Source organism: Exophiala oligosperma, assembly GCF_000835515.1.
Source record: "Exophiala oligosperma strain CBS 72588 unplaced genomic scaffold supercont1.2, whole genome shotgun sequence".
Classification (NCBI taxonomy): domain Eukaryota; kingdom Fungi; phylum Ascomycota; class Eurotiomycetes; order Chaetothyriales; family Herpotrichiellaceae; genus Exophiala; species Exophiala oligosperma.
The window spans coordinates 96,201-120,187 of record NW_015622819.1 but is presented as its reverse complement, the minus strand read 5'-3'; the positions used below and the strand labels follow the sequence as shown (position 1 = coordinate 120,187).

General features: G+C 49.2%; 9 protein-coding genes across 9 annotated transcripts; 5 read left to right on the top strand and 4 right to left on the bottom strand.

The window, feature by feature from the left end:
• Positions 1-1,718: 1,718 nt before the first annotated feature.
• PV06_01534 (uncharacterized protein) lies at positions 1,719-3,219 on the top strand (the record flags this gene model as incomplete). The annotated part of the gene is made up of 6 exons (XM_016402142.1): positions 1,719-1,747; positions 1,798-1,935; positions 1,985-2,088; positions 2,143-2,246; positions 2,314-2,949; positions 3,005-3,219. 6 exons carry the CDS (start codon positions 1,719-1,721, stop codon positions 3,080-3,082), a joined length of 1,089 nt encoding a protein of 362 aa, XP_016266039.1. The 3' UTR covers positions 3,083-3,219.
• Positions 3,220-3,568: 349 nt separating this feature from the next.
• On the top strand, positions 3,569-5,812 carry PV06_01533 (uncharacterized protein; the record flags this gene model as incomplete). The annotated part of the gene is made up of 4 exons (XM_016402141.1): positions 3,569-4,493; positions 4,547-4,818; positions 4,867-4,997; positions 5,062-5,812. The coding sequence occupies 4 exons, from the start codon at positions 3,569-3,571 to the stop codon at positions 5,810-5,812; spliced, it is 2,079 nt and encodes a 692-aa protein (XP_016266038.1).
• A 3,138-nt stretch (positions 5,813-8,950) lies between these two features.
• On the top strand, positions 8,951-9,935 carry PV06_01532 (uncharacterized protein). Its single transcript, XM_016402140.1, has 2 exons — positions 8,951-9,004; positions 9,170-9,935. Exon 2 carries the CDS (start codon positions 9,437-9,439, stop codon positions 9,755-9,757), a length of 321 nt encoding a protein of 106 aa, XP_016266037.1. The 5' UTR covers positions 8,951-9,004; positions 9,170-9,436; the 3' UTR covers positions 9,758-9,935.
• Positions 9,819-11,411, bottom strand: PV06_01531 (uncharacterized protein). The gene is made up of 2 exons (XM_016402139.1): positions 10,262-11,411; positions 9,819-10,203 (listed from the first exon to the last, which is right to left on the bottom strand). Exons 1-2 carry the CDS (start codon positions 11,351-11,353, stop codon positions 10,024-10,026), a joined length of 1,272 nt encoding a protein of 423 aa, XP_016266036.1. The 5' UTR covers positions 11,354-11,411; the 3' UTR covers positions 9,819-10,023.
• Positions 11,412-15,408: 3,997 nt separating this feature from the next.
• Positions 15,409-16,860, bottom strand: PV06_01530 (uncharacterized protein; the record flags this gene model as incomplete). Its single annotated transcript, XM_016402138.1, has 1 exon — positions 15,409-16,860. Exon 1 carries the CDS (start codon positions 16,804-16,806, stop codon positions 15,409-15,411), a length of 1,398 nt encoding a protein of 465 aa, XP_016266035.1. The 5' UTR covers positions 16,807-16,860.
• A 1,442-nt stretch (positions 16,861-18,302) lies between these two features.
• On the top strand, positions 18,303-19,847 carry PV06_01529 (uncharacterized protein). Its single transcript, XM_016402137.1, has 2 exons — positions 18,303-19,195; positions 19,248-19,847. The coding sequence occupies exons 1-2, from the start codon at positions 18,618-18,620 to the stop codon at positions 19,708-19,710; spliced, it is 1,041 nt and encodes a 346-aa protein (XP_016266034.1). The 5' UTR covers positions 18,303-18,617; the 3' UTR covers positions 19,711-19,847.
• A 267-nt stretch (positions 19,848-20,114) lies between these two features.
• PV06_01528 (uncharacterized protein) lies at positions 20,115-20,759 on the bottom strand. The gene has a single exon (XM_016402136.1). The coding sequence runs from the start codon at positions 20,708-20,710 to the stop codon at positions 20,348-20,350; it is 363 nt and encodes a 120-aa protein (XP_016266033.1). The 5' UTR covers positions 20,711-20,759; the 3' UTR covers positions 20,115-20,347.
• Positions 20,760-21,071: 312 nt separating this feature from the next.
• On the top strand, positions 21,072-22,233 carry PV06_01527 (uncharacterized protein). Its single transcript, XM_016402135.1, has 4 exons — positions 21,072-21,301; positions 21,380-21,499; positions 21,558-21,901; positions 21,995-22,233. The coding sequence occupies exons 1-4, from the start codon at positions 21,107-21,109 to the stop codon at positions 22,188-22,190; spliced, it is 855 nt and encodes a 284-aa protein (XP_016266032.1). The 5' UTR covers positions 21,072-21,106; the 3' UTR covers positions 22,191-22,233.
• PV06_01526 (phosphopyruvate hydratase) lies at positions 22,131-23,838 on the bottom strand. Its single transcript, XM_016402134.1, has 2 exons — positions 23,363-23,838; positions 22,131-23,307 (listed from the first exon to the last, which is right to left on the bottom strand). The coding sequence occupies exons 1-2, from the start codon at positions 23,744-23,746 to the stop codon at positions 22,351-22,353; spliced, it is 1,341 nt and encodes a 446-aa protein (XP_016266031.1). The 5' UTR covers positions 23,747-23,838; the 3' UTR covers positions 22,131-22,350.
• Positions 23,839-23,987: the final 149 nt, after the last annotated feature.

The following is a 23,987-nucleotide window of genomic DNA, read 5'->3' as shown; positions in this document are numbered from 1 at the left end:
ATACGTGTCATCATAATGCATGGCCCAATACTTATCCCATACCTTCTTAGTTACAGAACCCAGTCCGCCTCCCTTGATAGCTGCCCCATCAAGCATCGTGATGGGCATAACCCCTCCAGCCGTAGTCGACATGAACACTTCGTCTGCCTCGTATGCCAAAGAGACAGGAACAACCTCAACACGGACTTCGATCCCAAGCATTCTTGCCGCGTCAATCACACTCTTCCGTGTCACTCCTTCCAGACATCCCCGGTCCGGCGTATAGATCACCCCATTCTTGACGAAGAGGACATTGAACCCCGATCCTTCGGTGAGATTACTATCTCCGTCCGTCAGGAATGGATAATCCGCACCACGGTCGCGTGCCTCAAACATCCCACGCACGAGGTCGCCCCATTGCAAATTCTTGATGGTCGGATCGATTGCGCCGGGCGGGACTCGGCGCACCGTACGGGCCACGATCGCGCTCCCGCCTGTGAGCTGCATCTCGGGCTCCATGACCCACACGTAGGGCTGAATGAAAAGGTATAGGTTGTTCTGTAGGACTTCGCCCGCCTTAGCCTCTCGAACGGCTTTGAGACCGCGCGTTACGATGAGTTCGACGAATGCGTCGCGGATCCCGGACTTGGCGACCATCTGTACGAGAATCCGGCGGATCTCATCTCGTGGAATGGGGAACCGAAGACGCATCTTGTTGCAGCTCGCCTCGAGACGGGTAAGATGGTCTTCCAAACGGAAGAATCGGCCATCCCAGACCGATGGAACGTCGTAAGTCAGGTCGCTGTGCATGAAGCCTTGGTCGATGAGAGGGATACGGGCTTCGGAGAGAGGAACCAGCTCTCCTTCGACCCAGGCAATGCCTCGTGAGAAGCGGTTGGTTTTGAAGGTTGATTCAAGGGTTGCTTTGCGTTCGTTGTATGCCGCGAAAATCTTCTCCATTGTGGCCATGTTGAATTCGAGTAGGCTTTCAACCTGTTAAGTGGGCTCAGGATATATGTACGGTGTTGGACAGAGGATAAAGTTCAGATCTGAAGTGTACTCTGGTATCTAGCTAGTGGCTGTCTCGAGGGTTGAGAGTTTGAGGAATGCCTTCCAACGTGTCGAGAAATCGTAGGGATTTAAATGCATTTTGGACACTGGTTAGAACAATGAGTACCTTGCACTTCGTACACTGACTGGCTATGAGATCTGCACTCTCGATGAAACAGAAGAAGGTTCCCCCAGTTGCTTGTTTGGGCAATGTTAAGGAGGCAGAACGAGCTGTATGAGTCCAAATGTCGTTGACAACAAATCAGCACTGCAAGCGGTGCTGAAACTCACCTTCCTAAAAGGGTATTTTTTATTGCTCAAATTCCCAACCCGTGGGAAACACTAGTATGGCCCATCGCGAAGACAGGCCAGACTTGGTGAGCGTTTGACGGAGGGAGACCAGCCAGCCATGTCTCAGGCTTTGGGGAAAGTCATACCACTTGACAACTCTTTCAACTAAATAGATTACCTATTTGTCGTCTGAGGGTGAGCTGGTTGGCATTTCTCTCAGCTTTCCGACGGTAAACAAAAACTTTCATTCGCCAAGTCTCAATCATCGTTGCTCGGAGATCGGCGACTTGGATATAAAGACTTCGTTATCGACGACAGCCTGATCAAGACATCACTACTGCTGCCTCTAGATCTAACTGTTCGAAAGTGCTGGGCTCTAGTAAGGACGCAGACACAGGATGGCGCAAAAGAATGTGGTTGTGGTTGGGTAGGTCGTTGATGACACTGGTTTAACTACATCTAACTTGTTTGCTGTAGTGCCGGAGTGGCTGGATTGACTACGGCGCTTCTTCTGTCGAGAAAGCCTGGCTATAACATTGTGGTAGCTGCGAAGCACATGCCAGGCGACTACGATATCGAATATGCTTCACCCTGGGCTGGAGCGAATTACATGCCGTAAGTGGTCACCGATATGGATTCCGGTGTGTCCCTAACCTGTCGGTAGAGTTTCGATTCGCGGTACCGACGCTGCAGAATGGGATAGGGCAACTTGGGGGCCACTGGAGGATCTGGCACAGAACCACCCTGATGCTGGGGTGCATTTCCAAGGTATGGAACTCTTGCTGTTGATTAAGGATGCTCGGAGCTAAGATTTCCCTGCAGAATGCGAGATCTACAGCCGCAGCAAAGATCTAGGCACAGCAACTGCCACCTGGTTTGCAGAACTGCTTTCTCCTAATCCGTGGTTCAAGGACGTGGTCCCCAATGTATGTGCTAGCCCTAGAGCTCCCATGAGATGAAAATTCGTACTCAAGCCTCTCTCCCACACTATAGTTCCGAGTACTCCCGAGAAAAGCCCTTCCTCCCGGAGTCGACAGTGGGACGGTGTTCACATCGGTGTGCATCAACACAGCGATATACTTGCCCTGGCTGGTCTCGCAATGCCTCAAGAACGGAGTGATCTTCAAACGAGCAGTCTTCAAACACATTTCACATGCAGCTTCGCAAGGAGTTCACCCATCGAAGAAAGTTGACCTCGTGATCAACTGTACTGGCCTGATGGCGTGCAAGTTAGGGGGCGTCGAGGATAAATCCGTGGTGCCCGCTCGGGGACAGATCGTCGTCGTACGCAATGACGCCGGGAAAATGATCGATATTTCCGGCACAGACGATGGAGAGGATGAAGCTGGGTACATGATGACTCGTGCAGCAGGGGGAGGAACCATACTTGGTGGATGCTATCAAAAGGGCAACTGGGATTCTCAAGTCGACCCAAATCTTGCTGTGCGAATCATGAAGCGAGCGGTCGAATTGAATCCTGCCTTGACTGGAGGAAAAGGCATCGAGCACCTCGATATTGTGAGGCATGGAGTGGGATTAAGACCTGTAAGAGAGGGAGGCACGAGGATCGAGAAGGAAAAGATTGATGGTACTTGGGTGGTGCATAACTACGGCGCAGGAGGTGCAGGCGTAAGTTATTTGTTCTTTTCACATATCGAAATGAAAACACTGACTGATCATCTAGTACCAATCGTCCTACGGATGTGCCGAGGCGGCGGTCAAGCTGGTTGAAGAGGCATTGCAGCCTCGACCACGGTTATAGTGCTGGCTAGGCGAAATCGAGTGATCATGTCTCGACTTGAGACAATAAGTGATAGACGTCTGCTGCTATACAGCTTGGCTCAAGGCGACACAGTCGTGTCAACAGCAGAAACGGAGAGCTTGTGGCCAGACCGTAAACGAGCGTAATAACCCTTAGCCTTTTCCCCATATTCAGTAGAAGGTTAGTTGAGGACGCCTATAATTTAGTATCATGGGGATGATGCACTCCTGGGTAGTAAGCCCACCCCGATCCCCGGGCCGGCCAACTGATAAGGCCTGGGGCGGGGGTGACCTCGCTACTAGCACAGCCTAGTGAGCCTTGGGTAGACTCCCCTCACGAGCCCTTGTGCCCGCTAATCAATCCCACTACACCTCAAATTATCAGCATCTGGATTCATCACTTCTTCCACTATCACAAACCAAGGAATGGTTCACTCCAGCAGCGTCCGTCTTGCTAAAAGGACAACATAACCCCTCATCTACATGCATGGCGCCTTCAACCACGAGAATTACCGTCAACAGCGAGGGCCGAAGAACGAATTCTCTTGGATTCGCAAAACATGATTGTCATACATGTTCGGCTCAGAGGAGACCATGCGACCGCCAGCGTCCACGGTGTGGACCCTGCCTTTCTAATCGCCAGAGGTGTGGTGGTTTTGCTACGAACCTGGTCTGGAAAGATGTCGAAATTCCCCCGTCTGCATCGGATCCAGTTTTGAGCACCGGGTTTGGTATTTTCAGCTCAAATTCAACGGTTCGCCAAAATGAACCTACAAAGAGGAACAATCGTGGCTTCAAATTCGTCAAAGGCCGAATGAAGAGAAAACGGAAACCAAAAGAGCCTCTTTCAGAATCGAACTCACTCCCGATTGCGAGCGAGTGTGAGGAACTTGACTTGATCGGCCAAAACGAACTGCCAGAGATACATCCATCGGCATGGCTCGCGACCCCAACAACAGCATCTAATTTATCTTTTTCGGTAGAAGCAGGCGATGAATTGAACCTTTCAGACTGCATGGGTCAATCCTTTGGAAGTGGTATGACCGACGTCTCTCATGGCCTATCTGTTGCTAACCCCCATTGGTTGTCAGGACCCGATGTGTTCTATGGTACAACAAGCGACAGTTCTTGGTCGGATTCGCCACCTTCGCCGAATGCCATGTCTCCATTACCTGCCATGCTGTCCTCAATCACAAATGCTGTCGATACATTCCACCCCTCAATGTTGGGAAACTCCGAATCCTTCCTAGGAGGCCCCCTTGCAACAAGCTTTAGCCCACGCCCACTCGGTCATTCCACGTCCTCGGTAATAGACGAAGATGACCAAGATATCACTGGCGAACGATATCATCTTACAGTTGGAGTTCTCCACCAAGATACTGCGCATAAATATGGACCAATACTCGAAATGTGTAAGTCTTTCGAAGCGGAATTGCGCTTACGATTCGCAATTGACAATCCGCAGACAATGAAGAATTCTCCATGTTCCCTCTGACCATGGACTGCCCGATCAATCCATTCCGTGTCCGCAAAATTCGTGCAGGAGAGTCCGACTTCCTTCTACACGCCATAGTGGCAATGGCTTCACAACATCTTGCGAAACAAACCAATCGAGCAGACCTGACCCTCCAAGTATATGATCACCGTTCAACGGCTCTCCGTCTGTTTGCCCAAGCTCTTTGCCAGTCGGACCCATTCACCCTTCTAGACGGACTTCTCTTGATCATAAGTCTTGACGTAAGGAACACTCCTATGAAGTTTTCTTCTCCGTGCTGACCCTGAAAGCTCACCCAATCTGCCCTCGGCACATGGGGCATTCACCTGGATGGGGCTCGAAGACTCCTCGAGGCTGCCAACGCGCTGAAGATCAGCCAGAAAAGCGCTCGCATACGGGCGCAAATTGCATTCCTGGTTTGGTAATAGGCTTCTCGTCAGATACGTTCAAGTGGCGATGTTCAAGACCACTAACATTCATCACAGGTGGGACGTCACCCTCGCCTTTATATCTCGAGAAGACTTGCGTCTTCCACTGTCATACCTCGATATGTTGGTGGAACATGGTGACAGTCCAGACTGGTCATTCTTTGCACTGAATGGGTGCCCGATCGAACTCGTGGTCGCCATGGCCAAACTTGCCAAACTGGCATCGATCTATGAAAAGACTCAACAGATGCAATGGACAATATTTGACAGGACGCCCGTGGGCCAGGTCATCACCGAGGTCAAAGATTTTGTCAACAGGGAAGATGCTACTCTGACAGATGTCGGGCTCGCAGAAGATGATCTCGATGCAAAGCGGGATCGATTTCATTGTATCGAAGCCTGGAGACATGCCATCCTTCTCTACACCTATCGGGTATTCGACCGACCCCAAGACTCGAAGGCCCTTCGAGTGATCAATCACTTGACCCGTGTCACTCTTGATCATGTTCGATGCATCTCTCGGAGATCGTTCATTCAGAAACAAGTCCTCCTTCCTGTATTTTTGGCTGGGTCAGAGGTCAGCCACGAGCAAGATCGTGCATTCATACGAGAATACTGCAAACATTGGAGTGCTGCCGCCAGATTCTACATGTTTGAGTCTACCAGATTCCTTTTGGAAGACATCTGGGAAGACTGGGATTCATCAACGAGAGAATCGTATTGGTGGGGGCTCAAAGTCGGTCTCAGCAATGGTTACGGCGGAAGAGACGAAAGTAGTGAGATGCCTCTGCAGGTCCTCTTAGGCTAGACTGGTAGACCGGAATTGGGTCGAAGTTGCCTCCGGCTTGGGCTTCTCCAGTGCGCCACGCAGGTAGAAAGCGTGGGTCTTTCGCGGGGGATTTCAAATATTACCCTTTCAAGAAACCGAGTCTGGTGTTCCAAGTGACAATTGGCTGTCTTTGGGTTTTGTGGATTCGTGCCTAGCCAACGGTCTAAGAGCACTTTGGACTCTGCCTCGCCTTCCTATGTGGGCAAATTTCCCCATTCTTTTGACCTTCTTCCTCGAGCGTTCTCTCCTGTGGTACTTGCGATGATTATTTATCATGCGACACCACTAGTCTTATCATACGGCTTGTGAGGCTGCCTCCGACTTATCACACTGATGAACCTAAGAGCTGATGCATTCCCCGTTATGGATGCTGTCGATATCTTTCAGCCATGTACATCTCCAGTGCCAGAAAATATTACCCAGTTTAGTATTGCAGTCACCCGGCACGCCAACCTCATGAACGTCGCTTCGCCGAGGTACTGACCTCGCGCGATATATATCTTGGTTCCCAACCTCGATCCACGTCGTGCGACGGAAAGTTTGTTCACAAACAACAAAGGTCGACACAATACAGCAATCCATAACAACAAAAGCCCCTTGTACTGGGACCTATCACGATTCTACTACCACCTATCATGGATCACGAGATCACAAACGCCGACGTTCCCGTCGCCCGTATGGATGACCTCGAGCTTGAGGCAGCGGGGTACAAGAGGGCCATGCCACGACAGTTCTCTCTGTGGTCTCTTGGTGCCCTTTCCTTCACCCTGACTTGCACCTGGCTTGGAGCTGGGTCATCAATCGGAATAAGTTTGACGGAAGCCTCCTCTGCTGGAACATTGTGGTCGCTACCCGTAGCCGGCTGCATGACCATGGTGGTCGCCGCGGGAATGGCAGAGCTGGCTTCGGCATATCCTGTTGCTGGCGCGCAATACTACTGGTCCTTCATGGTGGCCAGCGACAAGTACAAGCCATTTGCATCGTTCCTGTAAGCTTACAGGCTCGCACCCATCCAAGATGTCCCTTCTCTAACACCTGATATCTATAGCAACGGATGGATCAGTATCATGGGCTGGTGGCTTGGAGCTGCTTCGGTCGCCAACTTTGTAGCGTCGATGATTCTGGCAATCGTGACTGTTTGGTATCCCAACTATACTCCACAGCATTGGCAACAATACCTGATATATGTTGGACTCACTTGGCTGGCAGTCGCCATCAACGTGTTCGGATCGGGTTTCTTACCACTCTTCAACAAGATGATATTTGTGTTGGCCGTGGTGACCCTCACGTCTACGATGATCACATTGTTCGTCGTCGCCCGCAACAACCACGCCTCGGGGTCCTGGATCTTTTCCGACCACACCAACAGTACCGGCTGGTCTAGTGATGGGTGGGCCTTCATGCTTGCGATTGGGAACGCTGTTTACAGCTATCTCGGGTCTGACTGCGGTGCACATTTGGCAGAGGAGATCGACAATCCATCTAAGAATGTGCCCAGAGTCATCTTGTATCCTCTTGCGATGGGATTGTTGACTGCCTTTCCCTTCACTGCGGCGCTCATGTACTCCATCACCGACATCAAAGCCGTTCTTGACACCGTCACTGGATTGCCCTTGGTCGAAATTTATTACCAAGGTACCGGGTCTTATGCGGCAGCCTCTGTCCTCATGGCCATCTTTGCATTCTGCTTCTTTGCAAATCTTGTGGCTAATGGTGAGTCCGCAGCATTGTTGGTTTTCGTCTTGTCCAGAAGTTGACTTGAGTATTAGCAACAACATGCTCACGAACTCTCTGGGCTGTGTCTCGAGACAACACTTTTCCTTATTCGCACATATGGGCGCATGTGAGTCCCAGGTTCAAGATGCCTCTCAACGCCATGGTACTTTCTGGAACCTGCATTTCGGTCAGTTCTCATCTTGATTCTTCCCGTAGGAATACTAAACTAATCTTCATGTCGCGTACAGATCTACGGCGTCATTTTCATTGGTTCATCGACTGCGTTTGCCGCCATGGTCAGTGCTGCAGTCATCTTCCAGCAGACCTCCTGTATCATCCCACAAGCCATCCTTCTCTACAGAGGTCGTGACAAGGTTTTGCCTGAGCGATACTTCAATCTCGGAAGACTTGGGCCGTATGTCAACGCTCTGGCCGTTGCTTGGGTGTGCTTTTTGAACGTCCTATACTGTTTCCCTACGACCATGCCCGTGACGCCACAGAACATGAGCTACGTGTCGGTGGTGACAGTGGGTTTGGTTAGCTTTGTGGTGATTCTGTGGTTCACTACCAAGCGAGGAGTCTTTACCGGTCCACATATAGATTTTGACTTGCTCAACCAAAGACGGAATGAAGCGCTTCACACTGGTGTTTATATCATTGACGCAAACAATGCCGACGGAGTTGATTCGAAGGACGAGGGCCAGGACAGAAAAAGCGACTTTTATGTCTCTTCATGACTTGGAGAGAGGCCGGTATGGGGTGCTCAGGTAGTAAAAACATATCTGTGAAATTGTCGACATATATGCGAATGATGGTATGCACGTTGTTATCCGGATCGAGATAGTCATCCGGAACCAAATCCAACGAGTCAAAATCTTCCAGTCGGATTGAACATGGTCTGCCACAGTGCAAGTTAACGAATGTCTCGGCATGAAAGAGTTTCCACCACATGCGTCGATATCGCCGACGGTCCCAGGCTGGCATAGGCAGAGATACCAGAGGGGTCAGCTTCCCGTAAGCACACAGTACCAGATGCAATGCGTGTTGCCTATCCTTTCCATGGCCACACAATACAGCTCATTTCTTCCGCATCTTCTTGGTGCCATGTCATTAGCAAGGCAGCCTGAACTTTCCCTGTCCAGCAGCGTGAGATGATTTCATAGGTCACGGATGGTCTAGTATCTCGTATTGAAACTAGATTTAATTAATCATATCTATCAAGCAGTCATAAACGTGTAACAGTTCATGTGGATGTATCTGAAAACGTGGATTGGGCTGTGCATTCACCGGGACAGCTCACAAGAGCAGAGAGAGAACAAAGCACTAGATTGGCAACTTTGCCGAAAAAGCAGATAAAGCGCAGAGACACGTTGGTTGTGACTTGTTGACACCCCGGAAAGAGGACAGTGTTTGAAGCCCATACATCCGGGTGTCCAGTTCGAACCTGGACTCGAAGTAAGTCTACAAAACTGTGGATGCGATATTGGCTGCGGAAAGGCCAGAACGCTCCTAAGCCTCCGGGCATTCTGAGATAGTGTCCAGGCTACAGGTGTGGAATAATGGCCAGATCGTATCTGATACCGGTCTTGCTGCCCTCTATTCTGATGTGTTCTATCTTAGGTTTTCCTCCCCTACCACCTTTAGCTCACTGGAACTCTGAGAACAAGTCGCTGTTCACGCGACAGACGTTCACTTGCGCGAAACGCTGTTGACCTCGTTGAAAAAGCACCCAATCGACCATTGAATCTATTCTCCGACCTATGCAAGCGCGAGAACAAGCTTCTGCAAACATGGAAGCTCGGAGGATAGCATGTCAAAGGGAATAAGCCACCATAAGAGACTGCAATGGCAAGCCGAACGTGTGCTTGATTGATAAGAGATCACAAAATGGGAAAGATTTCTGGCCCGAACTGTTTTACACCAACCCCAAATATGGACGATCTGGATGTGAGAGACTTTGCTATGGAGGGCGCACACAGAATCAGTCTACAACTCACGGACCGAACCTGTATCGGTAGCTATAGCTACCCTTCCTGTCTATTCTTTCCCACCAACCTGCTCACCAACGCGAATTGGGTTCCGCTTGTTCCGCAATACGTATACAGGGCCTCGAGGAACAAGATGACTTACGCGTCCGTCTCCGGCTGTGATCCAAACCTGTCAAACGGCGTGCAAAATACAAGATGCATGCATGGTATGATGAATTGAACCATCTATCTTTTATATCAGGATGCGCGCAATGCGCAAATATATAGAGGCAATTGCTCTTGTTGTGAATTGCATTGCGCTCCGATCAATGCTTGCCAATACAGCCCTGTTGAAGGCCTGTATCGTCGTTATTACCCCGGGGTCCAATATCCACAGGGCAGAAAAAACAAGTTTGTCAACAAGTCGGATGAGTGTGGGCGAACGGAGGTTCTGTCTTCGCAGGTAAGACGCACAAAATAAACCGACACCGTTTAAGAGAATCCAGATCATGTTATGGTCGGCGAGGACGGCATGATGGCGACCCGGGGCAGGCTGTCTAGGGCGTCCCGGTTGATGTCGTCGACCTTGGGATAACCAGAACATTCCTGTAGTATGTCGAACTCGGCCAGGAGCGCGCGGATAACGTGGTCGACACCAGTCTCTCCTGCAATTCCGAGACCCCAAACCTAAATGGGTATCAGCGCTTATCTTCTTGAAAGCGACGACGACATGGATCATACTTACCCAGAGCCTGCCGATGAAAACGAACTTTGCACCAAGTGCCAGTGCCTTGAAAACATCCGCAGCAGTGCGGACCCCCGAGTCGTACATGACAACGATCTTGTCTCCTACAGCGTCGACGATCTTCTCCAACGCGTCAAGACTAGCAATGGCTCCGTCGACCTGTCTTCCAGCGTGGTTACTTACGACAATACCGTCGACCCCTAGCTCGACGGCCTTCTTGGCATCGGCGACGCTCTGTATGCCTTTGAGGCAGAATGGTTTCCCTCCCGAAATACTCCGCCAGTGCTTCATGAGCCAGGGCATCTTGGCCCACGTATGAGAGTGCCCATGCCAGATATTCTCATCCATCCACTTGGCACCAGCTTTCTTGGGTTCCTTGTCCGGATCAATGCCTGCCTCTTTGAGGCGCTGTAGAAAAACCGAGTCATTCAACCCAATGTCCCCAACGGCATGCTCGTGGTAGAATGCATAATTGCCCATGTCAACATCGTTATGCCGCCACGCCAATTGCCATGTGTCGGTGGTAAGCATGAGTGCTTGGAAACCACTGGCGTGTGCTCTTCGGAGCATCGAGAGGGCTTGCTCATCGTCAGGGCTCTGATAGAGCTGGAAGAAACGGATTCCTTGGCCGTTGGCTTCTCCCACATCTTCGATGCTGTAGCTCCCTGCCGAAGAAAGGCAGTAGAGGAGATTAAGGTCGCGCGCGACATGTGCCACGCTGATCTCGCCTGTGGGGTGGTAGATTCGGTTGATGCCGATAGGAGCAAACCCAATTGGCGCGGCAAGCTTGTGTCCAAACAGCGTTGTGGCCGAATCGCGTGCATTGGTGTCGATAAGCATTCGAGGGATGATCTGGTGACGGTAGAACGCTGTGCGATTGGCGTAATGGGTCCAGTTGATACCAGCGTTGCATGACGAATAGTACCAGCCGGCCTGTGTAAGCCTTTCCTGTGCCTTGGCTTTCAGCTTATCCGGCTCGGAATTGAACGGTGGGAATTGTCTCTCGTTCGGAGCCCAGAACATCTCTCGTTGCAAGAGTCCCCATTGGGGTGTAGTTCGTTCCTTAATATTTGGGTTGTTGGGATCGCACATCCTCGCTGTTATTGACGGGTTGGGTTATCTAAAAGAGAGGAGCCTGAGAGTTGGCTGAGTAAAGGTGTCATGATATACTGTAAATACATGGCCTCGGACGTTGAACATATCGGAGTCAGATCTATTTCGACGACGTGGCTTGACCCTGTTTTCTCGATCTTTTGCCCGGCGGAGAGAATCACGCGAGTGTCGGATCAAGACCACCAGTTATCGAGGAAGTGCGATACATTGGCCATTGCACAACTGGCCCTGACATTTCCCCATACGAGGCTGTAACTGACTCTACCGGTAGTAGCATTTCAAGTCGCAGCACTGTCCGAGCGGAGTAGTCGTCCGGATGTTAAGGATCGACATCGCCACGATGTCATTCTAGTCAAGGGAGTAAGAAACTAATCCTGTCGTTCTACTTGCGGAAGACAATACCGAGAGTTAATATGCTGCTAGAATATAATCCCCGGGCTTCCCGAGGCGGGTTGTGCAATGATGATAACTCGTGCAAGAGTTGTTATCACCACAAACGCTGTGGCTTAATAATTACACTCGTACGAAGAATTATCTTACCATGACTGCACACCATCGTGGCGTCGTCAGCCCGTACATCCGAAGTCGAGAATTTAACTGACCAGTGTCATTGCATAACCCAACAGTTTTTCGCGTCGATGGTAACGATACTCGAAGGAACAACCGTCACTTATAACATAGATATACAACAGTAGGTTGGGCGGCAAGATTTATATCATACTGGAGAATCAAAGGGTGGGAGCGGCAATATATATCGTGCATCATGCGAGAGGAAGTACATCGACTTCGAGGTCTATCAATACTATAGACTCAAAATGAAACAAAATAAACAAAAATAACAAAATAATATGCTATCTCGTCTCTTGACGATTAAACCAGCTTCATAGGATCCAGATATCGCTACTTCTGTTATCGGAATAGGTACACAACCTCATCATCACCCGCTTCAAGAGATGAGAGATTGAAAAGAGGATCTTTCGCTGCCAATCCAAAGAATAGCACAAGTCCAGTAAATGAGCCACAAAATGAATGTCCCTCGAACGAACTTTCTCATAGATGTCACTCACTCTAATTGACCTATTTTCTACTGATGAGATATTGTAAAGTATAACGCATGCTGCAAATATAATCTAATTTCTGTATGTGATTGAGATAGTCCTTATCAAACGCACAAAATATGTTCATCGGTGCCAAAATTATTCCCTGGGTCGTTTCCTACTATTTTTGTATGTCCACGTGTATGTGCAAGAGTCATGACAAGGCTACATGTATCATTCCTTGCTCTACCTGATTGAACGTGTTATAGCATTCCCAAGATAGATCGGGTTGAGCTAGGGGGGTTGTAGAAGTCCCAACTGAGATCTTTCTTTGGGCCGACACCGTGTCAGGGTAGACCCTGTTTTTCCTACTCAGATCGGTGCATTCTTGCATATCTCACACAAAAGACAAATATAAAGGCTCCAGCAGCCTTGTCGCATATGTTAGAATTGAAGACGACAACTAACAGCAGATACAACTACAGTTAATTTAGACCATTTCTGTTCTTTAGAAGGTCCCAAGGTTTACGGCGTTCTGACGAGGGCTTCGGCTTAAGCATAGTATACTTCCACGATACTAAAATTGGACTCAGCAGATGTGTACCGAATATGAATTCAGCTGATTTTCAATTAGACATTAAAGTACTATTACCCAAAATACTGAGTTGGCAGCCAATACTCGCATGGAAGACATCCCTTTCACTAAACAAATTCCATGCTGATATTGTTGCCAATTATGGAAATAATGCCCATTACCCACGGTCGCATGAGGGATCCTGAACACAACCATCGAAACTTTGTGCTGTAACGTAGTGCAGACATCGTAACGTCCCCTGTATGGCTGGCTCACGCTTTGGGCTCCGGCTTCTTTCTTTCCGACGCACCCTTGAATGTCGTACTCAAGTCTCCAGTTGGAAGCCGGAGTGGAAAATCCACAGCCATAAGAATCATTGTGAAAAACAGATACCAGCCGAATACACAAAAGACAAATATAAAGGCTCCAGCAGCCTTGTCTCATATGTTAGAATTTTCTTCTTACAACAAACAACATATCAACCAGGGACAAAAGTCAAGGTTAAAGAATGGAAAAAAAGCTTGCATTACCTTCTGACACTTTGCAGAAATCGCGGTTTTACCTTCAGCTGCGGACCAGTATGTGGCCATCAACATGATGAAAGCAAGATCGATGAATATGAAGACCAGGACGAACACGACGTTCGTCCGGAGAGAGCCGATGAGGAAGAAGAAGGTGACCAGGGCCATCACCATCCAGAAGAATGCTAGGGAGAGAGAAAATTGTGGTTAGGGAGACCATGTGTCTGTGAGCGGGAAAGGTGAGTGCACTCACAGAAACTCGAGTAAAACTGTGCAGTTCCTCCGGGCTGTGAGGCGTAGTAGGCTTGTGCATTGAAAGTGGGCTGGAGCGTTACTCCCATTGCCAGCCAAAAGGCACCTGAAAAATCCAGGCCGTCAGTATTGTGCTGGATCAAGGTCTCTTGAATAACAATCCAGCAGTAGTAGGTACCCACCGTAGCAAGCGAAGACTACGAATGGAAAGGTATTGCCGATGATCCATTCCAAGATACATCCAAGGACTTGAAGCATTCCGCCAAAGAAGAAAAATAGTCCGCTACCGACATAGTCATGGTCAGCATAAGGGTATAAAGTAAGTGCAAGTCATCGTAAATATAGCATATTCATACTTACATTATGGCTGCTCCATCACCACCAGAACCTCGCCAGCCCATCAGGTTACATCCCAACGGCATAGACGCGATCAAGAAACCCATCAATGGCCTTTGATCAGACTTTAGTCCATACAGCGTTAATTACTTCTTGTTTAACTCACATAGGCGTCGGGTTTCCAAACGTGCTGCGTAGATGTCCGAGTCTCTGTGTATACGGAGAGAGGTACATTGACTCAAAAACCTCTCTGGGAATGACCACGCTTGAAGCTGTCTGGTAGCGAGTCAAATACTCATTTTGCATGTCATTTGCTTTGCTCCCTTCCGGTGATGCGTTGCCATTTTGGTTGTTGTTGTTGGCCCTGCCAGTAAACTCTTGCTCATCTGTCGCCATGTTGTTCGAGTAATTCTTTTGAAATGTTGTCACGTCCCCAGAAGAGTAAAGCGAGGCTGCGGGCTGCGAGCTACGAGCTGCGAAGATGATGGAGAGGTACAAGGTCAATGCAATGCTACACGTACTCTAGAGGCATCTATATAAGCTCCCGGGTTGACTCAACCCCTCCACCTCACTAGCTGAAAAGGAGTGGTTTGCTTGTTCTCGGTCCTCCTTGACGTCTTTGGTAAATGATCAACCAGCTATCTCTGGATCTACAATCAGTGGAGAAAGACAAATATCCCAGAATCTATCCCCATATTCAGTAAAGGTAGGTTACCGTCATGATCCCCCCAAGTTCGACATCACCAGACATTTCTTGAGGAGCCTTGATCACCGAGCTGCGCTTTTCTCGAGACTAGCGGCACCGACTCCGGGATTTGTTCGAGCTTTTCCCGTCCCAACCGTGACACCCATCTCTGGAAATACAGATCATTGACAGCCTGAGCCGTATCTAGTCAAGACCCCGAAAATCTTGGGAACTCTACTGTTGAAAGACAGTTCCACATTGGCTGAAGTTATTCTTCTGACAGAACAAAAGATGAGGCAGAATACGAGGAGATGGAGGTGAGTTTCGAGACTCCTACGTACAAACTACGGCCGCGTCATACTTCTTCCCATTCTAGAACTTACCGTACTTTCATGACCGATTGTGATCCAGACGACGAATAGATCGGGATAAACGTGAAGATGAGTAGCTACGCCATGGCCAATGAGTCAACTGCCGGATATTTTGAAGGCGCCCACAACCAAGGTACTGAGTAACATTGCAGTCGGTGATGTTAGGATCAGGTCCGTTCACGGAGCCGCCAAGACTACGAACCATCTTCGGTAGAAAGGGGGGGGGGGGCAGCTGTTCCATTGAGACACAGACATCTGTTAAGCAGTGTAAGCAGGCGGTGGGATTTCCAAAACACAATCGCCATCGCCACCGGGTTCTGCAATGATAGCTTGTAGAAGTTCTCTTGTATGATCTAAAGTACAACTTGTATTTGCGCGATAATCTTGCCACCGAATCCCGATCAGGTAGCACCCGTACTCGTCATCTTCCTCTATACCTTCGTTCAATCGTCTATCAAGCTCTCGTTCAGACTGAGGTACGACCCGGAGAGGAATGTCGCGTAATGTGAACTTATGCTTCTTCTTTCCGTATTTCATACGAAAGGAAATCTCGAGGCTGTGAAGGCGAGCAATATTGTAGGTTGAAAAATCTGCATTCAGTAGATCGGGAGGGAGGGACATATCGGTGGCGTCGCAGAGGTTGACCGATGAGGTTGGGGTGCTAGTTGTTGTTTGGGTTGCAGATGACCTCTTGTGGGAGACGGGTACTGTAACTGATCCTCTTCGAATGAAAACGCGTTGGGAAGATGAGCTGGTATGGGACCCCGCTCGGACATGTGTATGCTGCACTAGTGCGAGCTTGAAAGAGCACACCACAGCGTTCGGACATTGTTCGTCTGTCAATGGTGATAGCTCCTGACCTGCTGCAGAGCTGTCCATCGTGCAGGAAATGGGGACGAAGAACGCTTGCTGTTCTTTGATTTCCACTTTCTTTGGCAACCATACAGAAAAGAAAAGCTTCACTTCCGGTGCCGAATGTGCACTTATCTTGGGAAGAATCGGGATCAGGCGGCAAATGGGCCGAGGAGAAGAACGTCCCAGGGCGCAGCACATCGTGTGACGATGAACAATGTACGGCCAGTCGTCCGCAGGCTGTGTGCAGCAAGTCATATCCAGGCTCTGAACAGATATCGACCGAGATGCTTCCAGTTTGGCCCCCTTCCTTTTGATGTGATTGGCAGCTGGAGCTTGGTACACGAGTGTCGCGTCGAGGGAATATTGTATAGAGCAAATAAACTTGCCGCTTTGCTTCATACTAGGAGGCAGAGGGTGGGCAACCAGTGCAGCATCACCTTTCCATGGGCGTATTGGATAGAACGAGTCTTTCGACCCTGGTGGCACAGCTCGAGGTGCCGCAAATAGTGGAATCCGAAAAGCAAAGGGCCAAGAGTATGTCCCTTTATATTCGATTCTCTCACCACTGTATAGATTCGTATGCCGGCTGAAGAGGTAGCTCTCCGATGTAAAGTCTGTTCTGGAGACAACCATGTCGCCATAGTTCTGATTGAGAAAGACTTTAGTTCGGCCTTTGAAGTCGATATCTAGGGATTCGATGGCTCGGTCTTCGGAAGTAGTGAACTTGACCACGCCCAGCACCATGGATCCAGGTGTCAATGGCTTCTCTTCATCATAAGAAAGTTTGATGGAAAGAGCCATGGGAAAGTTACAACAAGGCAAGAAATATTAGTCCAGTGTTTTTCGATATGTTTGCACTGCCCTAAGCAGATTATCAAAGAGTTTCCTACACCTAGTAATAGCTGTTCATATATCGTCGCGCGACTTATGTGTGTCAATCTACGTGAAGCAATAATCGGACCTAGGCTGTTCGGAGACACCCTTTCCTGGCGAAAGACACAGTGGTTACCGGCCATGGTCCACACTGGCCCTATTTCCCGCTTTCCCCCATTTGTGAAGAGCAACGCCCTGTGGGCCTAACCTGTTCCGCCCGGCCCATACGGAACGGAAGCCTGACTTTTCTCTCGGACTGTGCCCAAATTGGAGAACACGAAGCATGCAATGCTCACGTTACACAGTGCGTGATGTGCACAAGAGTATTAACACGACTGTTCATGTGATGAAAATTGGTACAATGACTTCCCACTATTCGTTGGCTCAGAAATGCAAGCACGTGCTCAATAACTGGGTTGACTGCCTGAACAGCACTCTTACAGCACTATGGATGCCATGATATCGTCTTCATTAACTTTCTAGCTACTGAGGTCGTTGGGTGATTCCACCAGGCGGAGATACCTCGTACTCGCTCTTCGCCTATCCGAATGGCGGAATAAGCTTCCATAAATTAGGTTTCGAAGATGGACTGGGGCTCAGTGCTTAGCCTCACTGCTCCTTCGAGTCTGCGTTCAAGCTGATATGCACCGTCGCTCAATGAGGGTTTACCGAGGATGCTTTTAGGGTGGCAAAGACTTTCGATGCGCCGACTTTTTCACGCCTGCGTCCTGCGTCTGACGGTTTTGGGGCAATGTGTTTAGCTCCGGCTGATGCGCATTCGACGAGTTCTGTCCCTGATCTACAACTGAAGCTTGGCTTTAATTGCTACGATCTATTGTGATATTCTGAGGCGCTGTATATGATTCGACGATTTGTGCAACCTCCTCTGCCGGTCCATGTATCTGAGATGAAATTAGCTTCTTGTTCTTGAAATGTTCGACTTCCTCTGCTACTGTGGTGAGTCTGAAACGAGCTGCTTACCCTATATTCCACGCTTCCACGGTGGAGGATTCTATCAAGCATCTTTCACTGATATCGGGGCGATCTTGACTCGTAATGATAGTGAACGGAAGACAACAGGGGAAACTCGGCTTTACATTATGAGCAGTGCTGCTAGGCTACCATTGAACAGAGCGCTGGGCAGCAGAAGACAGCGGCAGGCGGCTCTGGCGGCTGTGCTGCTACGGGCAAGACAATCGCAAGTACTGCGGACGTCACTCATTGTAGCCAACTTTTGTGGGAAATTGCAAAATCCCTAGCCTGAGGATGGGAAACCCAGAATGCATGTCACAATATCATGCTAGTAGTGCTCCACAAGATTTGATCAAAACTCAATATCATGTGAGATCGCCATATTTGTTACTCAGTCTTTCACAAATCTACATTATCACCAGAAGCTCATGTCAGAAATATAGGTATCAGTAAATTTCAGACATACTGAACCGCTCTGCCCGGTTGATCCGAGATAAACTATTATGTCGCCTGGCAACAAGGCTTTTCACTGAATGCTGCACCACTGTTAGTATTGTCCCGAAGATGACGTCTAACTGTGAATCTTTTGATTGAAATCAAAGGAGCCTTTTGATGATCAGTCTGGATCACCAGAGGCATGTATTACATCACGCAGTCGCGTGTATATATTCGTCTCACTCTTCTCCAGAGACAAGAGAATTTGACAGCAGAGAAGCTACTAAGACCATAAAAGTCATCTCAAGTCAGTGCAAGATATAAGCATCAAGATGCAGCAGACAAGGCGAAAAGGGGAGAGACGACCTATCCAAAAGACAGCACGGAGTACCCTTCATTCCCTCAAATTGCGAAGGGACTACCGAGCTGATCTGCCGCTCATTGTTTCCCGGTTCACAGGTTATCGACCGCCGGACGTTGAGTCCCCATATGAGCCTTTGCCATTTCCGCCGTTTACGTGGCTGCAGAAAATCCCACTTCGGTTTGAGGTCTGGGGTTTTGGTTGGATTGGCGCGTTCGGCGGTATCCTTCTCGTCGAAGCAATCATGTCGACCAGCACCGCTTTTCGCGACATCTATCACACTCCTACTATTATCACGTCCTTTGGTGCGTCCGCCGTTCTCCTTTTTGGAGTCATTGAGTCCCCAGTAGCGCAACCACGGAATTTTGTCTTGGGCCACTTCATTTCGGCCCTTGTAGGAACCGCTATTACCAGGCTGTGGGTCTTGAACGCAAGTTATCAAGGATACCTGGAGAACACGCATTTTCACCCTTCGACTTTTATCAACGGAGGACTCTCCATGGCAACCTCACTCCTCGCCATGCTGATCACGGGCACGGCTCATCCTCCGTAAGTGGTCTCGCGAAGAAGTCCCGAAGGACACAGATTAACTATTGCACAGCGCTGGTGCTACGGGTCTCAATGCGGCGGTTCAATCGGACGTGGTAACGCTATCCTGGCGATACCTACCCACTATTCTAGCTTCATCCCTGATTATGCTTGGATGGGCTCTAATCATCAATAATGTCGGACGTCGTCGGTATCCGCTTCATTGGTGGGCCCCTGGTGCAACATTCGTTTGTGCTGAAGAGGATTCAGAGCTGGAAAAGGCGGAAGAAGGAGAGATCGAACGTGAAGAGATGGAGGAGGGTGATCTCGAGCGAGAAAGTACTGCTGCTAGTGGAAGGCTATCTCAGGATGGTGACAAGCATGGAGAAGTGATGCAACGTCCTTCTTCGAGAAGGATGAGTCGTGCAAGCATTGAGGTAGAGCCAGCGTCTTTAGAAAGCGCGATAGATGCAAGTCCGGGAGAATTTTCGAACCGTCGGCTGAGTTCTAGTCGAGAGCGGTATTGGTTGGACTAGAAGTTCCATTGGAAGCCACAAGGCTTGACTGGAATGATTCGACTGCTGATAGTGTTATCATTGGGAAATTCGAACTATGAGGCATCGAGTTCTTTCTTGAGGAGGCCTTTGAGAGATAGGGTTCACCAAATATTAAGAAGTTCTACCAAATGCTCTAGCCTTCTTCAAAATCAAACTCATGCAAAGTATACGAAACCTAGAAAGTGAATATTACCGAAGAATTCCGGTAGCTCTTGACCGAGTCGCTCCTGATTGATTGCCGTGGGCTGCAGTCGTCAAACACTGCGTCCGTAAGCCGTAGACGCTTCGCATACCCCGTTGACAACAAGGTGAGCTAGTCTAAATCTCAACCACGCACACGACGCTCGCTAGATATGGAAGATGATGCTTTGATTTAGCTAAACTGGGGATGCAAGCTTATCTACATCTCATCCTGAAGGATTTGAAATAATCATTTCTAACAATCAAGTACCGATATCCAGCGAGGTTGTGGAAGAAGTCCTAGGAGTATGTTTATCCTGCACTGCCAGAGCATTCTCTCACTTGCTACTTCATACCATAGATTCGGAAAACAAACGCGTGGTGTATGTGTTGTTCCTACCCATTCACGCCATAGTCTTTGCATGCTCGACCCATTTCAAGTCAATGCCCCAGAGCTTGAGGCACGGTGGTGTTCAGAGGAGAGGCGGCGAAGTTCTTGTGACTGCCGGTTCATTTCCCGAGTAAGCTCTTTCGCGAGCGCGAGATTCTCTTCGAGGGTGTGATGGCGAACAAGAATATCTTCTTCTCCATCCTCAGCATCAATGTCTTCACCCCGTGAACTTCGTTCAAAATTTTCCTCCAGAGTGTGGTGGCGATAGACTTCAGAATCTTCGCGATTCTCAATAGGCGGAGGCATTGCGAGTTCACTTAACCCTCCAAAAGTGTCGGACTGGCGCCGATGTTTCGATGGCTGAGAAGATCGGTCCAGTTTGAAAAAAGCACGGAGTTTCTTCCACATGATTCTCCTTCTTGCGTCATTTCCTTGTTTCGAAGTCCTTGCCAACAACTGAAAGGTGGGAATAATTCTCGAACGGAAGATATCTTGCCTAGACTATAACCATTACCGGTGTCTCGACTTTGCTCGCCTCCGATGAGGAAACCTCAGCTGATCATTTTGGAGAACCTCCTCACCTGACCATTCCGGGAACCTTCTCATATGGTGAGTGCAATGAGACTAACTTACATTTCCGCGCGGTCCGGGTGGACAAACCCGGCAGATGAACTCCCTGACTTGTAACTTTCTGCGACGCCACCGTCCACTACCTAGGTATGGCACAAGATCGTTCGAAAAAGAACTTTTGGCGTACTCTCTCGCCCAGCTTCTGGCTGCTAACTTTGTACTGTATCAATCGATATGCGTAAGCTACAATCGGATGGTTATACTCTCAGCCCGGTGGGCGCTCCAGACTCTTTGGAGCATCGGTTATATTTCTCGAGTAATGGATCGCCCGTTTCGATTTGGCACGACGTCCCGTTGTACGTTGATGGTGACAAGCAGAGCTTGAACATGGTGGTAGAAATACCTCGGTGGTCCAACGCGAAGTTCGAGGTATGTATTAGAGAGAAACCGCTGGCCCAAGCAAAGAACATAGATATGTGGATGAGCCACTGAAAGTAATGCGGACAGATTTCCCGGAATGAGGCATTCAACCCGATAAAGCAGGACATCAGGGAGGGCAGAGCCCGCTTTGTACGAAATGTGTTTCCTTACAAAGGCTACATCTGGAACTATGGTGCTCTTCCAGGAGTAAGTACTGGATCCTCCAGTGCAGCGTCTAAGGACCTCGAGCCATTGACACGTCCAGACCTGGGAAGATCCCTCCCACATACATCCAGACACCAACCACCCTGGCGATAACGATCCTCTTGATGCCCTTGAAATCGGCGAGGAAATTGCCTATACCGGCCAGATTAAGCGTGTAAAGGTTCTTGGTGTAATGGCTCTTCTGGACGAAGGTGCGACAGACTGGAAGGTCATCGTTATCGATATCAACGATCCTTGCGCCAGCAAGGTAAACGGCATCGCAGATATACAACAAAATTTTCCGGGTCTCCTGGAGGCGACTCGAGACTGGTTCAAGTTATACAAGATTCCCGATGGCAAGAAGCCCAATAAGATCGCCTTGAATGGAGAGTTTAGGGATCGAAAGTGAGTTTCTTCCTGTTAAGACATCAAAGAGCCTTTTGTTCTACCGTGCTCGTGCCTCCCAAGAATGCACAAAAGCATCTGACAAGACATTAGTTACGCCATGTCAATAGTCCAGGAATGCCAAAAAGCATGGGAAGGACTGATTGATGGCAAGACATCTCCAGGGGAAATAAGTCTTGTCAGGGGAGAGGAAAGCCACAGACTGTCGGGTTTCGCAAATCCTGCAGGAGATGATGGACATCGATCGGCCGACGGGAATTTGGATAAATGGTTCTTCGTAAAGATGTGAATTGCGTATATCAGCTTAAATTTTTCTTGGCCATATATCCCATGCCGGCTTCTATGAACGCTGCCCAGAAGAATGCATAACATCCTGAATCTATGAAAGATATGATGGTTGAGTCCTCAGCAAGTTCTGAACCCGGCTGACCTCAAAGTTTGTGGGAAAATCATGCGAATTTAGCCTGAGAATAGGCATACCGAAACGACTCTCCAGCGTAAGAAGAGCCAACTTTTCGTGCCTGCAATTCCTCTTCGATATCCATCAGTCGGTTGTACTTGGCCACCCTCTCGCCGCGACAGGGTGCACCGGCTTTCAAATGGCCACAGCCGATGCCCACTGCAAGATCTGCGATGAAGTCGTCTGTGGTTTCCCCGGAGCGATGAGACACGAAGACGGCCCAGCCAAGTTCGTACGCCCGTTTTGTCGCTGCGAGAGATTCACTGACTGTGCCGATCTGGTTGACCTTTAAGAGCAGGGAGTCGCAAGCGTCCACTTCTGCGGCTTTCTCGATACGTATGAGGTTGGTCGCTAACAGGTCATCGCCAACTACCTCGATATTGTCGATCTTCGAAACTACATGAAAAAGTTTCCATGACTCCCAATCGTCTTGCGCAAAAGGGTCTTCCAATAATATAATTGGATACTTGTCGACAAGACTCCTGTACAGATCTGCCAGTTCCGTACTGCTGAGTTTGCTTGGCTTGTTGGACTTGAAGCCCAAGTCGTAGTGTCCATCGCCAAAGAATTCCGAAGAGGCCGGATCAATGCCGATATTGATTTTCCCTTCATGTCCTGCGCCCTTGATGGCGGACATTATCAGATCCAATGCTTCGGTAGGTTGAGTTATGGGCGGCGCGAAACCCCCTTCATCGCCAATACCAATAGCTGCTGTACCGAACTTTTTGATGATGATTGATCTCAATGTCTGATACACTTCGCTCGCCCATTGGATGCCTTGAGTGATGGAGTTAGCACCAGTCGGCGCGATCATAAATTCTTGAAATGCCATTGTATTCCCTGAGTGAACGCCACCATTGAGAACATTGAAGAAAGGAACCGGGACGATGTGATGTTTCGGTGATGATTGAAGCTCGCTGGCCAGAAAGTCATACAATGGCAATTTCTAGCCAATGACTCGTCAGCAGTCTGTTTAATTACTTCGAACTTTGTTGGCTCACCTTTGCAGCTGCACATGCCCTGGCACAAGCCATGCTGACACCGAGAATAGCATTTGCTCCCAGGTGACTCTTATCCGAGGAGCCGTCCAACTTGATCATAAAGCTGTCGATCTCTTTCAAACCCATTTCCAGATCATACTGCTTTTCGAGAAGCGCAGGTCCGATAGTCTCTTGCACGTTTTGTACGGCTTTTTGGACTCCAGCTCCTCCGTATGCTTCACCCCCGTCGCGTAGCTCGATAGCTTCATAGTCTCCTTTGGATGCGCCCGACGGCACAAGGGCACGGAATTTTCCGTCCTTGGTTTCCACCTCGACTTGCACAGTAGGCTTGCCCCGCGAGTCGAGACGTTGAAAGGCTTTCACAGATGTTAATATGGTCGGCATCTTCGATGGAATGACGAAAGCGTAACTGCTAGAGGATGCAGATTCTCAATTCTCTTTGTGTGAGCGACAGGAATTCCCATTTAGATTGAATACATACCCAGGGAGGCATCGGATATATGTGACGTAGCGCTTTACCTCACGTGAGGGCCTTGTGGTCGTGTTGTTAGGTGGAAAAACGCGACAGGGTCTACCGGCAAACACGATGCGGCCGGGATGGTGGTCTGATATCCATTCCCATGGA